The sequence below is a fragment of the Panthera tigris genome, chromosome C2 (assembly GCF_018350195.1).
Source record: "Panthera tigris isolate Pti1 chromosome C2, P.tigris_Pti1_mat1.1, whole genome shotgun sequence".
In the NCBI taxonomy this organism is placed as follows: Eukaryota; Metazoa; Chordata; class Mammalia; order Carnivora; family Felidae; genus Panthera; species Panthera tigris.
This window is the reverse complement of record NC_056668.1, coordinates 25,966,942-25,984,174: the sequence shown is the minus strand read 5'-3', so window position 1 is coordinate 25,984,174 and position 17,233 is coordinate 25,966,942. Positions and strand designations below refer to the sequence as shown.

The 17,233-nt window shown below is 39.0% G+C and overlaps 1 protein-coding gene across 3 annotated transcripts in view; it reads left to right on the top strand.

The window, feature by feature from the left end:
• CXADR (CXADR Ig-like cell adhesion molecule) overlaps nucleotides 1-17,233 on the top strand; it is a 56,355-nt gene that overhangs the window by 11,476 nt on the left and 27,646 nt on the right. For all 3 annotated transcript variants that reach the window (XR_006207462.1, XM_042956278.1, XM_042956277.1), the window contains exons 2-3: nucleotides 12,374-12,540; nucleotides 16,637-16,841. Coding sequence is in view for 2 of the 3 variants with exons in the window: in XM_042956278.1 (XP_042812212.1) it covers nucleotides 12,374-12,540; nucleotides 16,637-16,841 (372 nt within the window). In the remaining variant the exon portion in view is untranslated. The remainder of the gene's footprint in view (nucleotides 1-12,373; nucleotides 12,541-16,636; nucleotides 16,842-17,233) is intronic.

The following is a 17,233-nucleotide window of genomic DNA, read 5'->3' as shown; positions in this document are numbered from 1 at the left end:
CAAGTCCCCGGCCTTTTCCAGTCACAGCTTCACTCTCTTCTGATTTCTAACAGTGTAGGTTAGTATTAACACTTTATAGAAATGGAATTATACAATATATGTTTTGTGGGGTTTTTTTTTTTGGTGTAACTTTCACTTATGTTTGTAAGATCATTTTTTGTAGCTGTAGATTGTTTGCATTGCTACATGGTATTCTATTGTGTGGCCATATCACAATTGACTTACCCATTTTACTGTGGCTGGACATTTTTTTCCAGTTTTTTGCTATTGTGAAAAATGCTGCTGTGACTTTCTCATTCATATGTTTCAGTGCACATTTGCACACATTTCTCTACCTGGGAATGTTGTTTCTGGGGTCCCATAGATAATACCTGTGTTTAGCTTTAGTTGAAACTGCTGCACAGTTTTCCAGAATCGTGCAGGTTGACACTCCCACCAATAGAGTGTGCGAGTCTCCATTGTTCCATGTCCCCATCAAAGCCTTTTATCATTTTGGCTCTTCTGGGGGGTGCATATTGCTACATCCCCTTTTATTATTATTATTATTATTATTATTATTATTTTATGTTTATTTATTTTTGAGACAGAGAGAGACAAAGCATGAGCAGGGAAGGGGCAGAGAGAGAGGGAGGCACAGAATCCGAAACAGGCTCCAGGCTCTGAGCTGTCGGCACAGAGCCCGGCGCCGGGCTCGAACTTGTCAACTGCGAGATCATGACCTGGGCAGAAGTCAGATGCTCAACCAACTGAGCCACCCAGGCGCCCCAGTGCCACATCATTTTTAGAAAACATTTTAATTACGGAAATTTTCAAATACATAAAACTAGAGAAAAGGGTATGGTAAGGTCAATATGTAGATCTTTGCTCAGCTTCATTGACTATGAGTTTGTATCATTTGGACTCGTGGTACCATTCTGCAGTCTCTCACTTCTTTCCCCATTCCTTTCACAGGTATTTCAGAACTTGAACCTGCCTTCCAAAACCCTCTGCCCACATTTTTTTCTGCCTCTTTTATTCTAAGTAAATGCTGTTTGCCTCCTTTGTCACAGAGGAAATAGAGGCTATCAGGTACAAATTCCCTTAATTTCTTGTACCTTAGTGAATAAGCTTATCCATAATTGTACTGTCCTCTTAACTCCTTCCCTCCATTCTTATTTAAAGGTTGTCTTATTTCTTATTTTCTAGGCATCATTCTTTCTGGGGTCTTGATCCTTCAGTTTCTGAGGGTTCTGCTCTGTGTATTTTTAAACCTCTTTCATTCTATTTGCTCTTTCCTTTTGACTTATATAAACATGCTCTACATTTCCCATTTCACAACAACCCTTCATTGACCACACATCATACTCTGCCGCTTTCCTCCTACCCTTGAGAGCCAGTTCCTTAAAACAGTAGCCTTCTACTTCTGTGTCTAGTCACACATCTCAACCTTTGTAGTTAGCTGTATTCCATTGCAACTCCCCAAAGCCATCACTAAATCAGATTTGGCCTAGGTCACCAATGATGTTCTTTTTGTCAAACCTAGTGGATACATTTCAGTGTCACTTATTTACAAAACAGATTTTAAGTTCGTCCTGTATGGAAGGCACTGCTAAGTGTGAGTGATAAAAGATTAAAAAGTACCTTCCCTGGGGCGCCTGGGTGGCTCAGTCAGTTAGGCGTCTGACCTCAGCTCAGGTCATGATCTCGCAGTCCGTGAGTTCAGCCCCGCGAGTTCAAGCCCTGCATCGGGCTCCGTGCTGACAGCTCAGAGCCTGGAGCCTGTTTCAGATTCTGTGTCTCCCTCTCTCTGACCCTCCCCTGTTCGTGCTCTGTCTCTCTCTGTCTCAAAAATAAATAAACGTTAAAAAAAAAAAAATTTAAAAAGTACCTTCCCAACACTACAGGAGTTTATGTCCTAGAAGTGACATAGTGGTATAGGATGACAGTGAATTGTCATATTAGATGTTGTTTATTGAAAGATGATACCATGTTGTGCTAGAACTGTTCTAAAAGCTTTACATACATTCTTTTATTTAATTCCTACAATGAAGTAGGCATTATTACTATTGATTGTCATTTTATTTTTGGAAAAATTTTTAATGTTTGTTTATTTTTTGGGAGAGAAAGAGACAGAGTATGATGAGCAGGGGAGGGGCAGAGAGAGAGGGAGACACAGAATCCAAAGCAGGCTCCAGGCTCTGAGCTGTCAGCACAGAGCCTGATGCGGTCCTCAAACTCATGAACCATGAGATCATGGCCTGAGCCCAAGTTGGATACTTAACTGACTGAGTCACCCAGGCGCCCGTATTGATTCCCATTGTAAGGGAGAAGCACACGGACTTAAAAAGGCTAGAAACTTACCAATCATTTAGTGAGCTCAATATTAATTTGAACCCAAATCTTACTTTGGAGCCAATGCTATTAATGGACAGAACTGTTTCCATAATTCAGTGTGCAAATGTTTCAGAAATGGCTGCACATTTAAGTGAGCTCAGAACTACTTCTTAACTTCCTTTGAGTTGCAGAAGAAGGGGAGGAGATGGATGTCAGGGGAAGACGACTTGTTGGTTGATTGATTATCTAAAATTAGGACATATTTAGATCTGAAGTAGACATTTTGGTTCAGTATCCTTAATTTATGTTTAAGCCCTAAAGAAGCAACAACATGTTCAAAATGATAATGGGTTTCTTGTTATTGTTACTGTTTTGTGACAAATGACAACAGATTCCTAGTCTGGTATTTATTTCCTTGTTAAAAAAAGGTTCACCCAGGGGTGCCTGGCTAGCTCAGTTGGTAGAGCATGAAACTCTTGATCTCAGGGTTTTGAGTTCAAGCCCCACGTTGGATGTAGAGATAAGTTTAAAATCTTTTGTCTTAAACAATTTTTAAAGTCTATTTATTTTGAGAGAGAGAGAGGAGCCAGGCACACATGTGTGCGTGAGAGCAGTTGAAGGGGCAGAGAGAGGGAAAGAGAATCCCAAGCAGGTTCTGTGCTGTCAGTGCTGAGCCAGACATGGGGCTCTATCCCACGAACTGTGACATTATAACCTGAACTGAAATCAAGAGCCAGCCGCTTAACAAAATGAGTCACTTAGAAGTTTTGTATAGCAGAGGAAAGTGTGAACTTCAAACTCTCCTCCACCATAGTGATTGGAGTGGGGTCTAAAACCTACTCTTGTATTTCATACTGATTTTTAAAACAAGAGGTCTGTGTTCAAGGGTGTTTACTGGTGGACTTCAGCTCAACAGGATAAGTGTGGGAACATCTTGCTCCCCGTAGTAGCCCAGATACCTCTCAGTGTCTTGATTTCTTCACTGTAAAATGGGGATAATAGTAGTACCTCCTTCAAAGAGAATTTAAAGAGTTAATATGTATACACCTTTTTAAAAAAATATGTATACACTTTTGAAAAGTGCCTGACACATAATCTCAGTCACTGTTAGTTATTGTTTATTGTTAAGATAAGGAGTTCCCCATTTCCATCTCTGTTTATTTCCTGGGTACTTTTTATTTCTCCTTGGGAGTGGGGAGCTGAAAATTTATATTTAAAAAACTGCATAGAAAAGCATGTAAGTATACTCCGTGTCATTTTTCATTCTTAATTAACTTATCTGACCGTCAGTATTATTTTCTTAGCTCTAAGTACATATTAACATACTGTACTGGGTAGCCCATATAGGAATTAAACAATTAAAACTGGTAGACCGCCAAGAGCATAATTTCTACCTTCCTGTAAGTGTTTTCTTCTCTCCTCTGGCAATATTGAAAGGCCTAGTTGGAGCAGTTAACTGATATTAACATATTTTAAATGTCTTTTTTTTTTCCCCCTAGATACACTCAACTATGTAGGTGACTTTTAAAAATTGCTAATTCTGAGGTGCCTGGGAGGTTCAGTAAGTTAGGCATCTGACTCTTGATTTCAGCTCAGGTCATGATCTCACGGTTCAGTTTGTGAGTTCAAGCCCCGTGTTGGGTTCTGCACTGACAACAGCACAGAGCCTGCTTGAGATTCTCTCCCTCTCTGCCCCTCTGCTGCTCATGCGTGCGCTCTCTCTCTCTCTCTCTCTCTCTCTCTCTCTCTCGTCCTCTCAAAACAAGTAAATAAACTTAAAAAAAAAATTGCTAATCCCCAGTCAACTTCCTCGTGAGAAGGAAAGTTGCCATAGGTTGGAGGTAGGATCAAGGAAATGACTTAAGAGTACAGCAGTTGCATTAAAAAAAAAACATTTTATTTATTTATTTTAAAATTTTTTTCAGTAAACTAGTACCCCCACTATGAGGCTCAAACTCATGAGCCTGAGATCAAGAGTCACATGCTCTGCTGATTGAGCCAGCCAGGTGTTCTAGGAGTTCCATTTTTTGCACAGTTTGGGATATCCCAGTGAGTTGGTTGCTAACATAGGCATCTGTAGTATTTGTCATCAGACACACACAACAGAATTATACTTGTCCTGATCAACATGTTCCTTAAACATACCAGTTCCTGATTTACCCAGTTTATTTCTTAACGTTAAAATAGTAGCCCTTGGGGCACCTGGGTGACTCAGTCGGTTAAGCGTCTCTTGATTTTGGCTCAGGTCATGATCTCACGGTTTGTGGGTTTGGACCCCATATCCAAATCCACGCTTGTCAGAATCTATTTCTTGGGATTCTTTTTCTCTCCTTCACTTTCTGCATGCACCCTCCCTCCCCCCTGCTTGCGTGTACACACATATGAATGCATGTGCTCTCTCTCAAAAATAAATAAATACATTAAAAAAAAATAGTAACCGTTAATGACATTTTTTGACATTTCTCATAAAAGTCAATATCAGGTGAATTACTTACGACAATTGATGTTAAGGTCATCATAATGTACCTCTTCCCATGAACTCAAAGAAATCTGCAAGACTTTTGGAATGTAAATTTAAATTCTTTTTCCCCCCTAGTTTTCCCCCTTTTTTGTTACGATTTTTGGAATGACTCTAGATTTTTGAAAGGCCATGCACCAATATTTAGTGTTTTTTCTTTTTGCTTCATGTTGTTCTAAAGATGGTTGAAAAATAAGACTCTTCTTTAGCTGCAGTTGTGATTTTAGAATATTTACAAATAAAAGTTTTTCTCAATGTCTAATTTCTCTCATGTTAACATATACTATATGTAAAGTTGCATATGTATTAATTTCTTATCAGGTTTACTAACATTTCTTGTAATGTTAGTATTAAAGAAAGCATCAGGGGGCACCTGGGTGGCTCAGTCGGTAAAGTATCTGACTTCGGCTCAGGTCATGATCTCATGGTTCATGAGTTCAAGCCCCACATCAGGCTCTGTGCTGACGGCTCAGAGCCTGGAGCTTGCTTCAGATTCTGTGTCTTCCTCTCTCTCTGCCCCTCCCCTGCTCATGCTCTATCTCTCTCTGTCTCTCAAAAATAAATAAACATTGAAAAAAAAATTTAAAAAAAAAATCAGCCTTTGCTCCCATCAGAACATGACCAGGTTTGTTCAGCTTTTTCGCAGCTGTATCTTCTGTGTAGGGGTCATTCTGTTCCTTTGCTTTCCTGGATACATGGTTTCCCATGGCCCCCCTTCCCATGCTTTTCCCATAAGGACTGATGGTCTTGTCTCCCATTAGTCACCTTTCCTCTTTCAAGCAGCTCCTTCACCTTCCCTCTGATCTGACCTTCGCTCTCTGCTTGAAGTTCAGCAGTTTTGCCCAATGCCAAATCTGGGGGGTTATTTTTTATTATTAATTTTTTAATTTTTTTATAGTTTATGTATTTTGAGAGAGAACGAGAGAGAGAACGTGCAAACAAGATCTGAGGACTGAGATCACGACCTGAGCTGAAATCAAGAGTCAGATCTTAACCAACTGAGTGACCCAGGTGCCCCAAGTCTGGGGGTTTATTAAATTAGTCTTGGGACATACCCTCCAGAGATGAAGCCCCAAGACACTGTCAACTGAGTGAAAATATGTGTTTAAGGATGGGGCCGTATAAACAGTGTCAACAATAGAGGAACACATTGTGTAATGTAGAGGAGGGGGCAGTTCCCACTGTGAGGAACAGAGAGGAGGGAACAAGTAAGAGGTACTTTGATAAGTGGCTAGAGATGCTCTGAGTGGGAGAAGGTGGAGCAGGGAGAAAGTGGGCAGCATGTACAAACACAGTGCTCCACAAATATGGACTTGCTTATCTTTCTGTCCTCAGTGCTTCCACTGATTTCTTTGATTTCCTATGTATGATTAGCCCCAGACACTTTGACAGTTATAGTTCCATCTTTAATAGAGGAAGGTCTTAAGTGATTTCCACCTTTTAGTCATATTACAACTTAAGTTTTCTCCACTATTTTGAAATAGACCATCTTTTATTTCTGGTAGATCCATTCTGTTTTCCTTCTCGTGTGAAGGTGCTTGTGTTTGTGGGTCGTGTTGTATTTTTTCTTTTCTTCTTTCTTGCTTTGGTCTTTAAAATCAAATGTAGGGTGCCTGGGTGGCTCAGTCGGTTAAGCAAACCGACTCTTGGTTTCCACTCAGGTTGTAATTTCGTGGTTTGTGAATTCGAGCCCTGTGTTGGGCTCTGCAGCTGGCACTGTGGAGCCTGCTCGGGATTCTCCCCATGCTCCCCCTTCTGTCCCTCCCCTGCTCATGCTATCTCTGTCTCTCTCAAAATAAATAAATAAACTTAAAAAAAAAATAAACTGTGAAATGTTCACTGGGGGTACAGGGTAGGAAGCACACAGTAAAGCAACTTCAGTAAAGCAGGAAAAGTGCTTATGATGGAGGACTTATCAGTTGCCCAAGATGTACATAGAGGACATCTAATTCAATCCATGTTAGGGCACAAGGAATGCTTCCTAGGAGAAGTGCCTGGACTCAGACATGATCTTTAAAATCCTGGTCCATATGCCATCACTGGTCAGACTTCACGTTTAATATCTTGTTGATATACATAAAGACATGAAAAATATGTTTGAAGCTGTTCTCTTTGTTTCCCAAGTGATAGAAAAACAGAAAGCCTTCCTTCATTCAGCAAATTTGTTAAAAGCTAGCTTGTGGTTTTCTGACCTAATACAGTTAAATTTGTGTCTTTTCTTTAATAGCTTTTGTGTTCTCCATTTTTAAGACTTTATCCACTCAACATTATTGAAAATCCCTATGTTTACTTCTTTTCTCTTTTTTAAAAAATCAACCATAAGGTTTCAGTGAGTGCTTTTCATTTGCCTATGATTTTAAGATTGTGATAAGGAAAAGATCGCTGAAGACCATCCAGGTTAATGTGTAGCTTAAATTTGAAGAAGTCAGTTAAAGAAATGAAAGCAGAAGGGAAGCAAAAATGAGATAAAAACAGAGGGAGACAAACCATAAAAGACTCTTAAATACAGAGAACAGACTGAGAGTTCCTGGAGGGGTGTTGGGTGGGGCGGATGAGCTAAATGGGCAAGGGGCATAAAGGAGGGCACTTGTTGGGATGAGCACTGGGTGCTACGTAAGTGTTCTATTCCTGTAATCATTATTACACTGTATGTTAACTAACTTAGATTTAAATTTAAAAAAGAAAGAAAGAAATCAAAGTAGGTCATCAGTTCAAAATGTTGCCTTCCAGCTAGAGGAATGGAGTCTTCCATTATCTCCAGTTCTACTCCATTCTTAGGGCAGCAACAATTCTAATGTTTGGTAGGAGATGACCACATCAAGGCTAGAAAAATACTTGGGTGAGCTGGTGTCATTTTGATGCTGCAGTAGAAGGCAGACTGGGCAGAAGAGAAGCTCTGAAGATTCAAATGATTTGAAGTCTGGAGGTTAAAAAAAAAAGCAAGCAGAAAACCAGGAGATGTTATTTTAGTCACTGCCAAAAATGGGTTGTGATTCAGTTTGTTTACTTATATAATCCAGTGCTGAGCACTTATTCACTGGATTCAGCGAATACTTGTGGTTGATAATGTTCTGTGCATTTAATCACACTGAATATAAGTTTGAATAACATCATAAGATTTGTTATTTGATTTAGTTTTCAGACCATGTTTGAACCTGCAAGTAGTTTGTAAGTTAAATTATCGCTCAATTTGCTGCATAAATAGAATTGGGCAGCACATATTAGGAAAGAATCCCCGGAGACACGGCATGAGACCAAGTGTCTGCCTTTTGTCTTGTATTAATTTGTGACTGTTGCATACTTCATCACTTGAAAAACTATGCCTCTGTGCAAAGAGGACCCTTCAATGTTGCTAGGAAACCCAATAACTGTTTTGTACAATCTTGAGATTTTAATTCATTTCTAGTGCAACACATTGAAGAGCAGTTGAATGCTTTAAGCATTTTTTTGGAAAAAGAAATACTGAAAGCCATTTAAAGGGCTGTTTAAAAAAGTTTTTTAGCAGCATACACATTAAGAGAATGTCAGTGTAAAGCAGAAATGGGCAATCACCCTTCTTAAAATCTCAGTTTTGAAACAATAACTGCTGTTAAGAGTTTGGTATGTATCTTTCCAGATCATTTTAATACATATGTAACTGTTTTCTGAGGTAGTCTTTTAAGATAAAAATAATTTTTATGTGTCAAACAAGAGAGAATGAAAGATACTGTCATGAAAAACTAAGTTGCATTTTATTCTAATGACTGTGCAATAGAAGTACAGAGAGTATGGTTAGGAGGACTTGAACATCATACACATTTAGATGTTTGAGGTCATTGAACTTTGTTACTTTTTTTTTTTTAAGTTTACTTTTGAGAGAGAGCTTGAGTGAGTGTGGGAGGGACAGAGAGAGAGGGAGAGAGTAACTCTTTTTTTTTATTTTTATAAAATAAAAACTCTAAAAGCACTGAATAACCTGAAAGTTTAATAACTAATAGCAAAACTTCACTCTCTTATATATTGTTCCTTCCATATTTTTAGGCTATGTCTTTATTCATTTTGGAATGGAATTTTCATTCTGGAGTACACTTAGCTTGTTCTTATCTTAATACATAAAGTATTAATATCCAGACAAATTAAGTGCAGGTAACAAATTATAGTAGCTATGGAAAGAAGATCTTCAAGTAACGGGAACAACTTACGGGGGATTTAGTACTCTTTTTCAACCTTTATAAAATTGATCAAATTTATAATCCGTTCTTTTTCTACTAGCGTGCAAGGAACTACAACAGAAGATGGGGGTATCCACAATTTCTTTTAACTGTTTTGGAGCCTAATGATTTAAATTAGGACATGAGTTTTTAGAATTCACTTAATACAACGTATTATGGGAAGAAGATAAGCTCATCAACATCTAGAGCATATGACAAAAACCGTGGAGGCTATCTAAATCAACTTTGCAAGAAAGCTTATAAAGGAAAAAAACCCTTGCATAGTATGTGCTAAAGTGCCAAATGGATAATCCAGAGAGCAGAAAGTAAAGTACTGTGAATATGTGTATAAAGACAGAAAGAAAAATCAGTGTAGGTTGAAGGTAAGAGAATGAATGTCTTAGTGAATGAGGTAGGAATGGAACTGAGTTTATTAGAAAAGGTAGGCTGTGTATATTCAGAGGACTGAATATTAATTCAAGAGAAGCACTTGAGATTATACATGTAAAAATCAAATAATTTTAAATAGAATGTGGGCACGAAATGGAGATTGAAATAGTAATGGGTCTTTTTTAGGATATTGAATAAAATAGTCCATTTGGGTTGAATCAGTGAGTTGGATGGTATATCATCAGTCTTTGCTGTGTAACAAACCAACCCAAACTCTAAAGGCTTAAAACAAAAACTGTGTGCGAGTTCACGATCCTGGGGGTCGTCATTTTAGGCTGTGCTGAGATAGGGAGTTCTAGGCTCACTCATAGGGCTGCAGACAACTGGTCTAGGTTGGGGCTGGGTTTTCTGGGTGTCTGCATGTTGAGTGGTTGCAGCTGTTGGTTGAAACCTCAGTTCTCTCCTGTGTGGTTTGGTCACTTAGTGGCAGGGGTCTGAGGGCAAGAGTGGGAGCAACAGGATCTTTTGAGACTTTGCCTTGGAACTCACACAGCAGCACTCTTTTGGTCAGAGTTAGGCCAGCCTCTGATTTAAGGGAGGGTAGAGTACATGTCCAGTTTTAATATGCTTTTTGAGGAGTGCACTTAAATGTGATTAAAAGCTTAGGATGATGCTCGAATATAAATGGCTTGTGTGTTATCTTGCTTTTCTTTCATTCTCAATCTATTAGCTTTAACTTTATTAGCATTTTATTATAAGTGACACTAGATATGCATTAACCTTCTTTGAGGGATAATGGAAAGCATTTTGGGATGGCTAATAATTTAATTCTATATTTTGGCTTGGTCTGTTGGAATTTATTATTTGAAAAACAACATCAAAATCATCATTATGGAGAATTAGGACTCACATTTACTTACTTTTTTTTTTTTTTTTAAAGTAGGCTCCATCCCAGCATGGAGCCCAGTGCTGGGCTTGAACTCATGACCCTGAGATCAAGACCTGAGCTGAGATCAAGAGTTGGATGCTTAACTGACTGAACTACCCAGCCACCCCTATTCTTAATTTTGCTCTAAAATATTCATATGTTGGTCACAGCAGGGGAAAGAAAGGAGAGAGAGGCAGGTCTCATGTACCATAATCTTAGTGCTTAGGACCTCTTCCACATCATCACTGAGCCCTGAAAGTCAGTGTTGGGTTATGGAGAGGACCAAATGTTATGACCATTTGAAACTCTGGTTCTGTATAGGTTGATACTTGAAGTTTATATGCAAGAAAATGTTGGGTTATCAAAAGGAAAAGATGTGACAAACTAGTGCTGTGCAAACTTTTATAGTGTAAGTAGTTTAAAAAAATAAGTTCTGTGTGATAGTTTATTTACATATTAAATTTGCATTTCATATCATATTGTTGCCTTTTTCAGACTTTGATCTTCTAAGACCTACCTAGTGAACAAACCTATTTTTATATGTGAGTTGATATGAACAAAATTGCTCTCCTCTTGACAAACAAAATGTGAATTTATTAAACTCAGTGTTTTTTTCTCTGATATTTATCAAGAAACTACCATTTTGCTTGTAGTTTACTTTTAACCTTTTTTTTTTTTTTTTTGGCATGTAAGTGGTACGAGTTTTGCAGCAAAGAGGAGACTTTTTGTTCAGTTCTTACAAAGATACGGTGGGTTTAGGGGGTGCCTGGGTGGCTCAGTCGGTTAAGTGTCTGTCTTCAGCTCAGGTCATGATCTCAAGTTTCCTGAGTTCGAGCTCTGCATCAGGCTCCCACAGAACCTGCTTCAGATCCTCTGTCCCCATCTCTCTCTGCCTCTCCCCTGCTTCTGCACCTCTCTCTCTCAAAAATGAATAAACATTAAAAAAAAAAAAGATTCATGGGTTTAAGCCATTTCTTTTTAACAAACTCAGAAGAGTTTTGGAATTTTTGTTTGGGGTTTAGGACATCTTATTTTGGTTTTTACATACTTTTCAAATATTGCCATTAATGGTTATTAATTCTCTGTGACCTAAGTGGAAGTTTCATAGAATACAAATTCCAGAATAAGTTATGGAATTTTAAGATGTCTTTTTAACAATAATAAGTAAGACAGACATTTTTCAGAAGAGAAATAGGAAGAGAGAAACAGTAAGAAAAGTCTTCCAGATAATGTTAAGGCCAAATATTTGGTAAATTAAAAAATACATGAATTTTTTTTAAGTTTATTTATTTTGAGAGACAGAGAGTGGGGGAAGGGCAGAGAGAGAGAGGGAGAGAATCCCAGGCAGACTGTCAGTACAGAGCCCAACATGGGTCTTGATCTCACAAACTGTGAGATCATGACCTGAGCTGAAACCAAGAGTCGGATGCTTAACCAACTGAGCCAAATAAATAAATAAATGTTTATTTATTTATTTTGTGTAAGCTCTATGCCCATTGTGGGGCTTGAACTCATAACCAGAGATTAAGAGCGCACGTTCTACTGACTGAGCCAGCCAGGCACCCCTAATTTAATAAAAATTTAGAATTGAAGAAGCCTTGGTGGAAAACATGTCTGAGTTCATCAGCATGTGCCCCAGCAGCAAGAGTTCCCAGTGTGTCTGTGGCACTGTGACAAGTTTGAATTAATGTAGCCTGAGCTGGTATGATATCATTGACCTTTTAGAGACTGTAGTTAAGTTTACTTTTAAAACATCTACTTGGATATAGAATACCCTCTACCAGTAGAAACTTGTATTGCACATAATGTTGGGAGATTCACAGTGCCCTTAAAGGAAATTGTATCAAACGAGATGTTATTAATATTGGCATTCCATTTCTACAAGGCACAAGCTAAAAACTGGGGACCACTGTGTTTGGACCTCCTCACTCTGGTCCCAAATCACAGCCTGTTCTCCTGAACAGCTGGGGTGTGCTGAGCATGCTACCAGCCTAACAGCAGATGCTTAGTCCATGTGCATGTTTCTTTCTCCAGATTTCACCAGAAGTTTAAGTATCACTACTCCTGATCAGATGATTGAAAAGGCCAAAGGGGAAACTGCTTATTTGCCCTGCAAATTTACCCTTAGTCCAGAAGACCAGGGACCACTGGACATCGAGTGGCTGTTATCACCAGCTGATAATCAGAAGGTGGATCAAGTGGTAAGTTTGCTAAGTGCTTGCTCACCCACCAGAAGTCTAGAACTTGTCTTAAGTGTCCATCACTATGCCGATCACATGGATGGGGGTGGGGATAGGGGGAGCTATGAGGAAAGCCCAGACTTCTCTCTCTTGTGGTATGGGGGAGGAAAGCAGTCACTCTGGCGGAAAGTGAGGACATGTGTAATGGAGTGAAATGGATAACAAGTGGCCTAAGCTTTATTAGAGAAAGCTTTAAGGAAGAAGAGGAACTTAGGAATGTTCTGAAATCTGGAGTTCGAAGTGTGAGCCACAGCATGGTGGGAGGAGGAGCGTATGGAGCAGGCATGATGCATGGCAGGAATATGCATAATGTGCCAGGGGACCACGAGGAAACTAGACTTTGTGAAGAATTAGGTGGAATTCAGTTTTTTTGTTTTTATTCTTTTTAGAATTCGGTGTTGTTATTTTTGTTTTAATGTTTGTTTTTTTGAGAGAGAGAGAGAGAGAGACAGAGCACAAGCAGGGGAGGGGCAGAGAGAGGGAGGCACAGAATATGAAGCAGGCTCCAGGCTCTGAGCTATCAGCACAGAGCCCGACGTGCGGATTGAACTCACAGACTGTGAGATCATGACCTGAGCCAAAGGCAGACCCTCAACTGACTGAGCCGCCAGGCGCCCCTGGAATTCAGTTTTGAACACAAGGATTCTCTTACCTGTGTAAGGGTCACCGTGTGTAACAATGTAATGTAGGTACATATTATGACAGAGTCTATTTTCTGTATTCTTCAAGTTAAATATCCTGTGTAATGAATTTCTTAGAAAGCAAAGCCTTCATACCAGAACAATTTATAAAATATCTAATTTTACATTAAAAATATTAAATAGCAAAATATTGTTATAGAAGTTTTTCTTTAAAAAAATTTTTTTTAAAGTTTATTTTTGAGAGGGAGAAAGAGGAGACGAAGCGCAAGCGGGGGAGGGGCAGAGAGAGAGGGAGACACAGAATCTGAAGCAGGCACCAGGCTCTGAGCTGTCAGCACAGAGCTGGACGTGGGGCTCCAGCTCATGGACTGCAAGATCATAACCTGAGCCGAAGTCGGATACTTAATTAACTGAGCCACCCAGCCTCCCCTATAGAAGTTTTTTCTGATTATAAAGTATTAAGAGCCTAATGTAGAAAACCTAGAAATCCAGAAGTGGCACAAAGGAGGGAAATTGCCCAATAATCTAATTTCCAAATACATATATCACACTTTGCCTTTTAATGGTACCAAAATATTTCACCTAACTTAGAATGTTGCCTATTAGCTTTGTCTGACACATTTAATTTTATTTATTCTCTTAATTTTGTTTAAAGATTTTATTATTTTTTAAAAGTAATCTCTACCCCCAGCATGGGATTTAAACTCACAACCCCAAGATCAAGAGTTGTACACTCTACTGGGCAAGCCAGCCAGGCTCCCACTGACACATTTAATTTTTAAGAACAACATTTTATTAGACCAGGGAGAGAAAAATAAATGTGAATATTTAGAGGAATATAGTAACATACATTTGGAAGAGAAAATTTATTTTTATTTATGGTCCATCTAAAAGAAGGGGTTATTAAGCCATTTAACGACTGTATCAGTGCAGTTAAATACTTACTGTTTTTGGCAGTTTCACTCAGGTTTCCCATGATGTATTTCTGAAGGAAAAAAATGGACATCTTTCCCAGGTTGTGAATGACTAGGGCCACCCCCTCCAAGCACATACTTCTGCCCTGATTCTGCTACTGCAACTTCCTTCTATCTCCCTAAGCAAAATAGAGCCTAACTCATTTTGTCTGCTCAGCCCAGAAATCCTGCACCTCCCTGTCTTGCTCTGCTGTCCCCTGTCTCTCCTTCCATGTCAGTGCCAGCACCCCGAACACAGGCTTCTTTCTACCTGAGGTTCTGCGTACTCCTCACACCCTAGCCAGTGCAGAGGCCATCTCCCCTTAGAGCCCATGACCGCTCCCCCAGTTCACATGAATGAATGGAAAGCACGGGTCTTCAGTGCTTCTGGCTTAGGACTCAGGTGTGAAGCTGTGTGACAAGGTACATCTAGAGACCAGGAAGCACAGTATTTTGTGAAAGGAGGACCCAAAGTCTTCTGTGCTGAGTGGGAGGCACAGCTTTGTCACCTACAGACTTTTGAGACAAGTATGAGACTAGAGACTGGGTTTAAGTGTCCATTTCTGGGTTTAGAAACCTAGCCTCTAACCTAAAACACTGTAAAATCAAACCAAAAGATAAGTAAAAGGGACAGGAAAAGATTGATGCAAAAGAGGATGCTGATAGAGAATTTCAGTTACATTATATGTTAGCTGAGCCATTATTCACTTCAGTTAAATTAGTAGTCACTATGGTGGGGGACTGGACTGGAGAAGTTACCATCCTTGTTTCCTGTATGATTTTAGTCTGCAAACAGTTACCATGTCCTGTGCACTTACTGTGTGCTGGGCAGTGTTGTATATACTTCAATTACATATACTTATTTAAGCCTTAAAACAACACCCTAAATGAGAATCATTATACATGTGAAGAAGAGGAAATGGATGTCCAGAAATTTGAAGGAACATGCCCAGGGGCACACAGCTAGCAATAGAGCTGTTGGGGTTTGAACTCAGGTCTCTCTCACTTCCCTCTTGCGCTTTATTCTCCTTTGCACTATCCTGTACTGCCTCCCACATTTCATAAGCCTCTGTCCTCATGTGTGAAATAGGAACAAATACACATACCTCTCAGGATTGTGATAAGAATTCAGTGAAATACTATATGCATAAGAATTTTGTAAGCTTAAAATGACACAAAGAAGTTAATAAAGTCAGTACCAAGTCAAATGGATCTGATTTGCATCTTAGCCGTGTGACTTTGCAAAAATTGATCTCTAAGAGCCACTGCTTTCCTCAGCTTCCAGGTTAAATGTGGACAGTGACACCACCCTGGCAGAGTTGTGAAGAGGAATCAAAATTGCCTGGCAAATGTTAGTTTTTCATTTCATAACCACCATTTGTAATATTGTTTTCATGGGAAAATACTAAGAGAGTTTACAAAATAACTAAGGGTGAGGACACCTTGTCAGATGCTCCTTAAAGCCCTATTAAGGTGCGTTTGTAACAAAATATGAGGGATTGAGTGGAGTAGATTGAATAAGGGAGTCAGTAGTTAAATGCAGAGGAAGATAGGACAGCCTCATGAGTTCACAGTGTTGCTATTGACAGGTCAGTGTGAAAAGTAGATGCAGCAAGGACAGTGATGGTTTGTGTTTATAGAGTAAGTCAGCTGTGGACCTTTCAGTTGTTGCTTTTACTTACTTAACAAACTGATACTGAGTGCTTCCTAGATGCAGACATTTAATATATAAGTTAAAACATCTAGTGGGTAAGGAGTGGGCTTAGCGTGGCTGTTGCACAGGGGAGGTGATAATACAGAAAAGAATCCAAATCCCTGCCATTAAGAAATTCCTACAGATGACACTATTTCTGATTATACTGCCCATAGTTAACATCTCAGATAAAAGTTACCTGCTGGATATAGACTGTAGTCATGTTCTCTGATTATTATTTGAGTTTGATGCCAAACTGTGTGACCATATTCAAGGATCAGTTGCTTTCTGTTTTCTTTTCTTTTTTAAGGTTTTTAAAAATTTTTTAATGTAAATTTATTTTTGAGAGACAGAGTGTGAGCTGGAGAGATATGGAGAGAGAGGGAGACACTGAATTCGAATCAGGTTCCAGGCTCTGAGCTGTCAGCACAGAGCCCAATGTGGGGCTCGAACTCACAGACAGTGAGATCATGACCTGAGTCAAAGTTGGACTTTTAACTGTTCTAAGTGATCTCTACACCCACCATGGGGCTCGAACTTCCAACCCAGAGATCAAAAGTCACATGCTCCACTGACTGAGCCAGCCAGGCACCCCATGATCTGTTTTTTAAATCTGTGATTTGAATAATTGTAGGTTTCCTGATAATACTGTGTTTTTATTTTTATTTTTTTGGATCTACAGAAAGTACCGTGGCATATCCAGAACTCCTGTAATGAGACAGAGGGTTGGTTTGCTTGTTTATTTTTCCTCCTGTCTTATTTTCTTTCAGATTATTTTATATTCTGGAGACAAAATTTATGATGACTACTATCAAGATCTGAAAGGACGAGTGCATTTTACAAGTAATGATCTCAAATCTGGCGATGCATCAATAAATGTAACAAATTTACAGTTGTCAGATATTGGCACATATCAGTGCAAAGTGAAAAAAGCTCCTGGTGTTGGAAATAAGAAGATTCAGCTGACAGTTCTTGGTAAGTTATTTGTTTTAATGGTACTTGTTAAGAGGGTAGTACAACATGGTTCTGTAGGAGCATTTGAAGGAATTCGAATGTCCTCAGATAACACAGAACATAAAGCTAACATACTTTTTTGGATTAAAATAAATAAGAGTGACTAGCTTCTTTGTGAAATTCATAAAAGAGTTTAAAGGTAAATGAAGGAGTTTTGTGATATGAAAAAAGAACCCTAAGCCAGGCATTAGGAGATGAGGGATTTTTTTTTTTTTTTTTTTTTTTTTTTTGTATTCTCAGATTTGCCTTGAGACTGAAATGGAATCTCTTCATTTCCTGGGCCTCAGCCTACCTTTTAGAAACAAAAAATTATTTAATTATCCTTAAATCTCTATCCTTTTCCATTCAGTTCA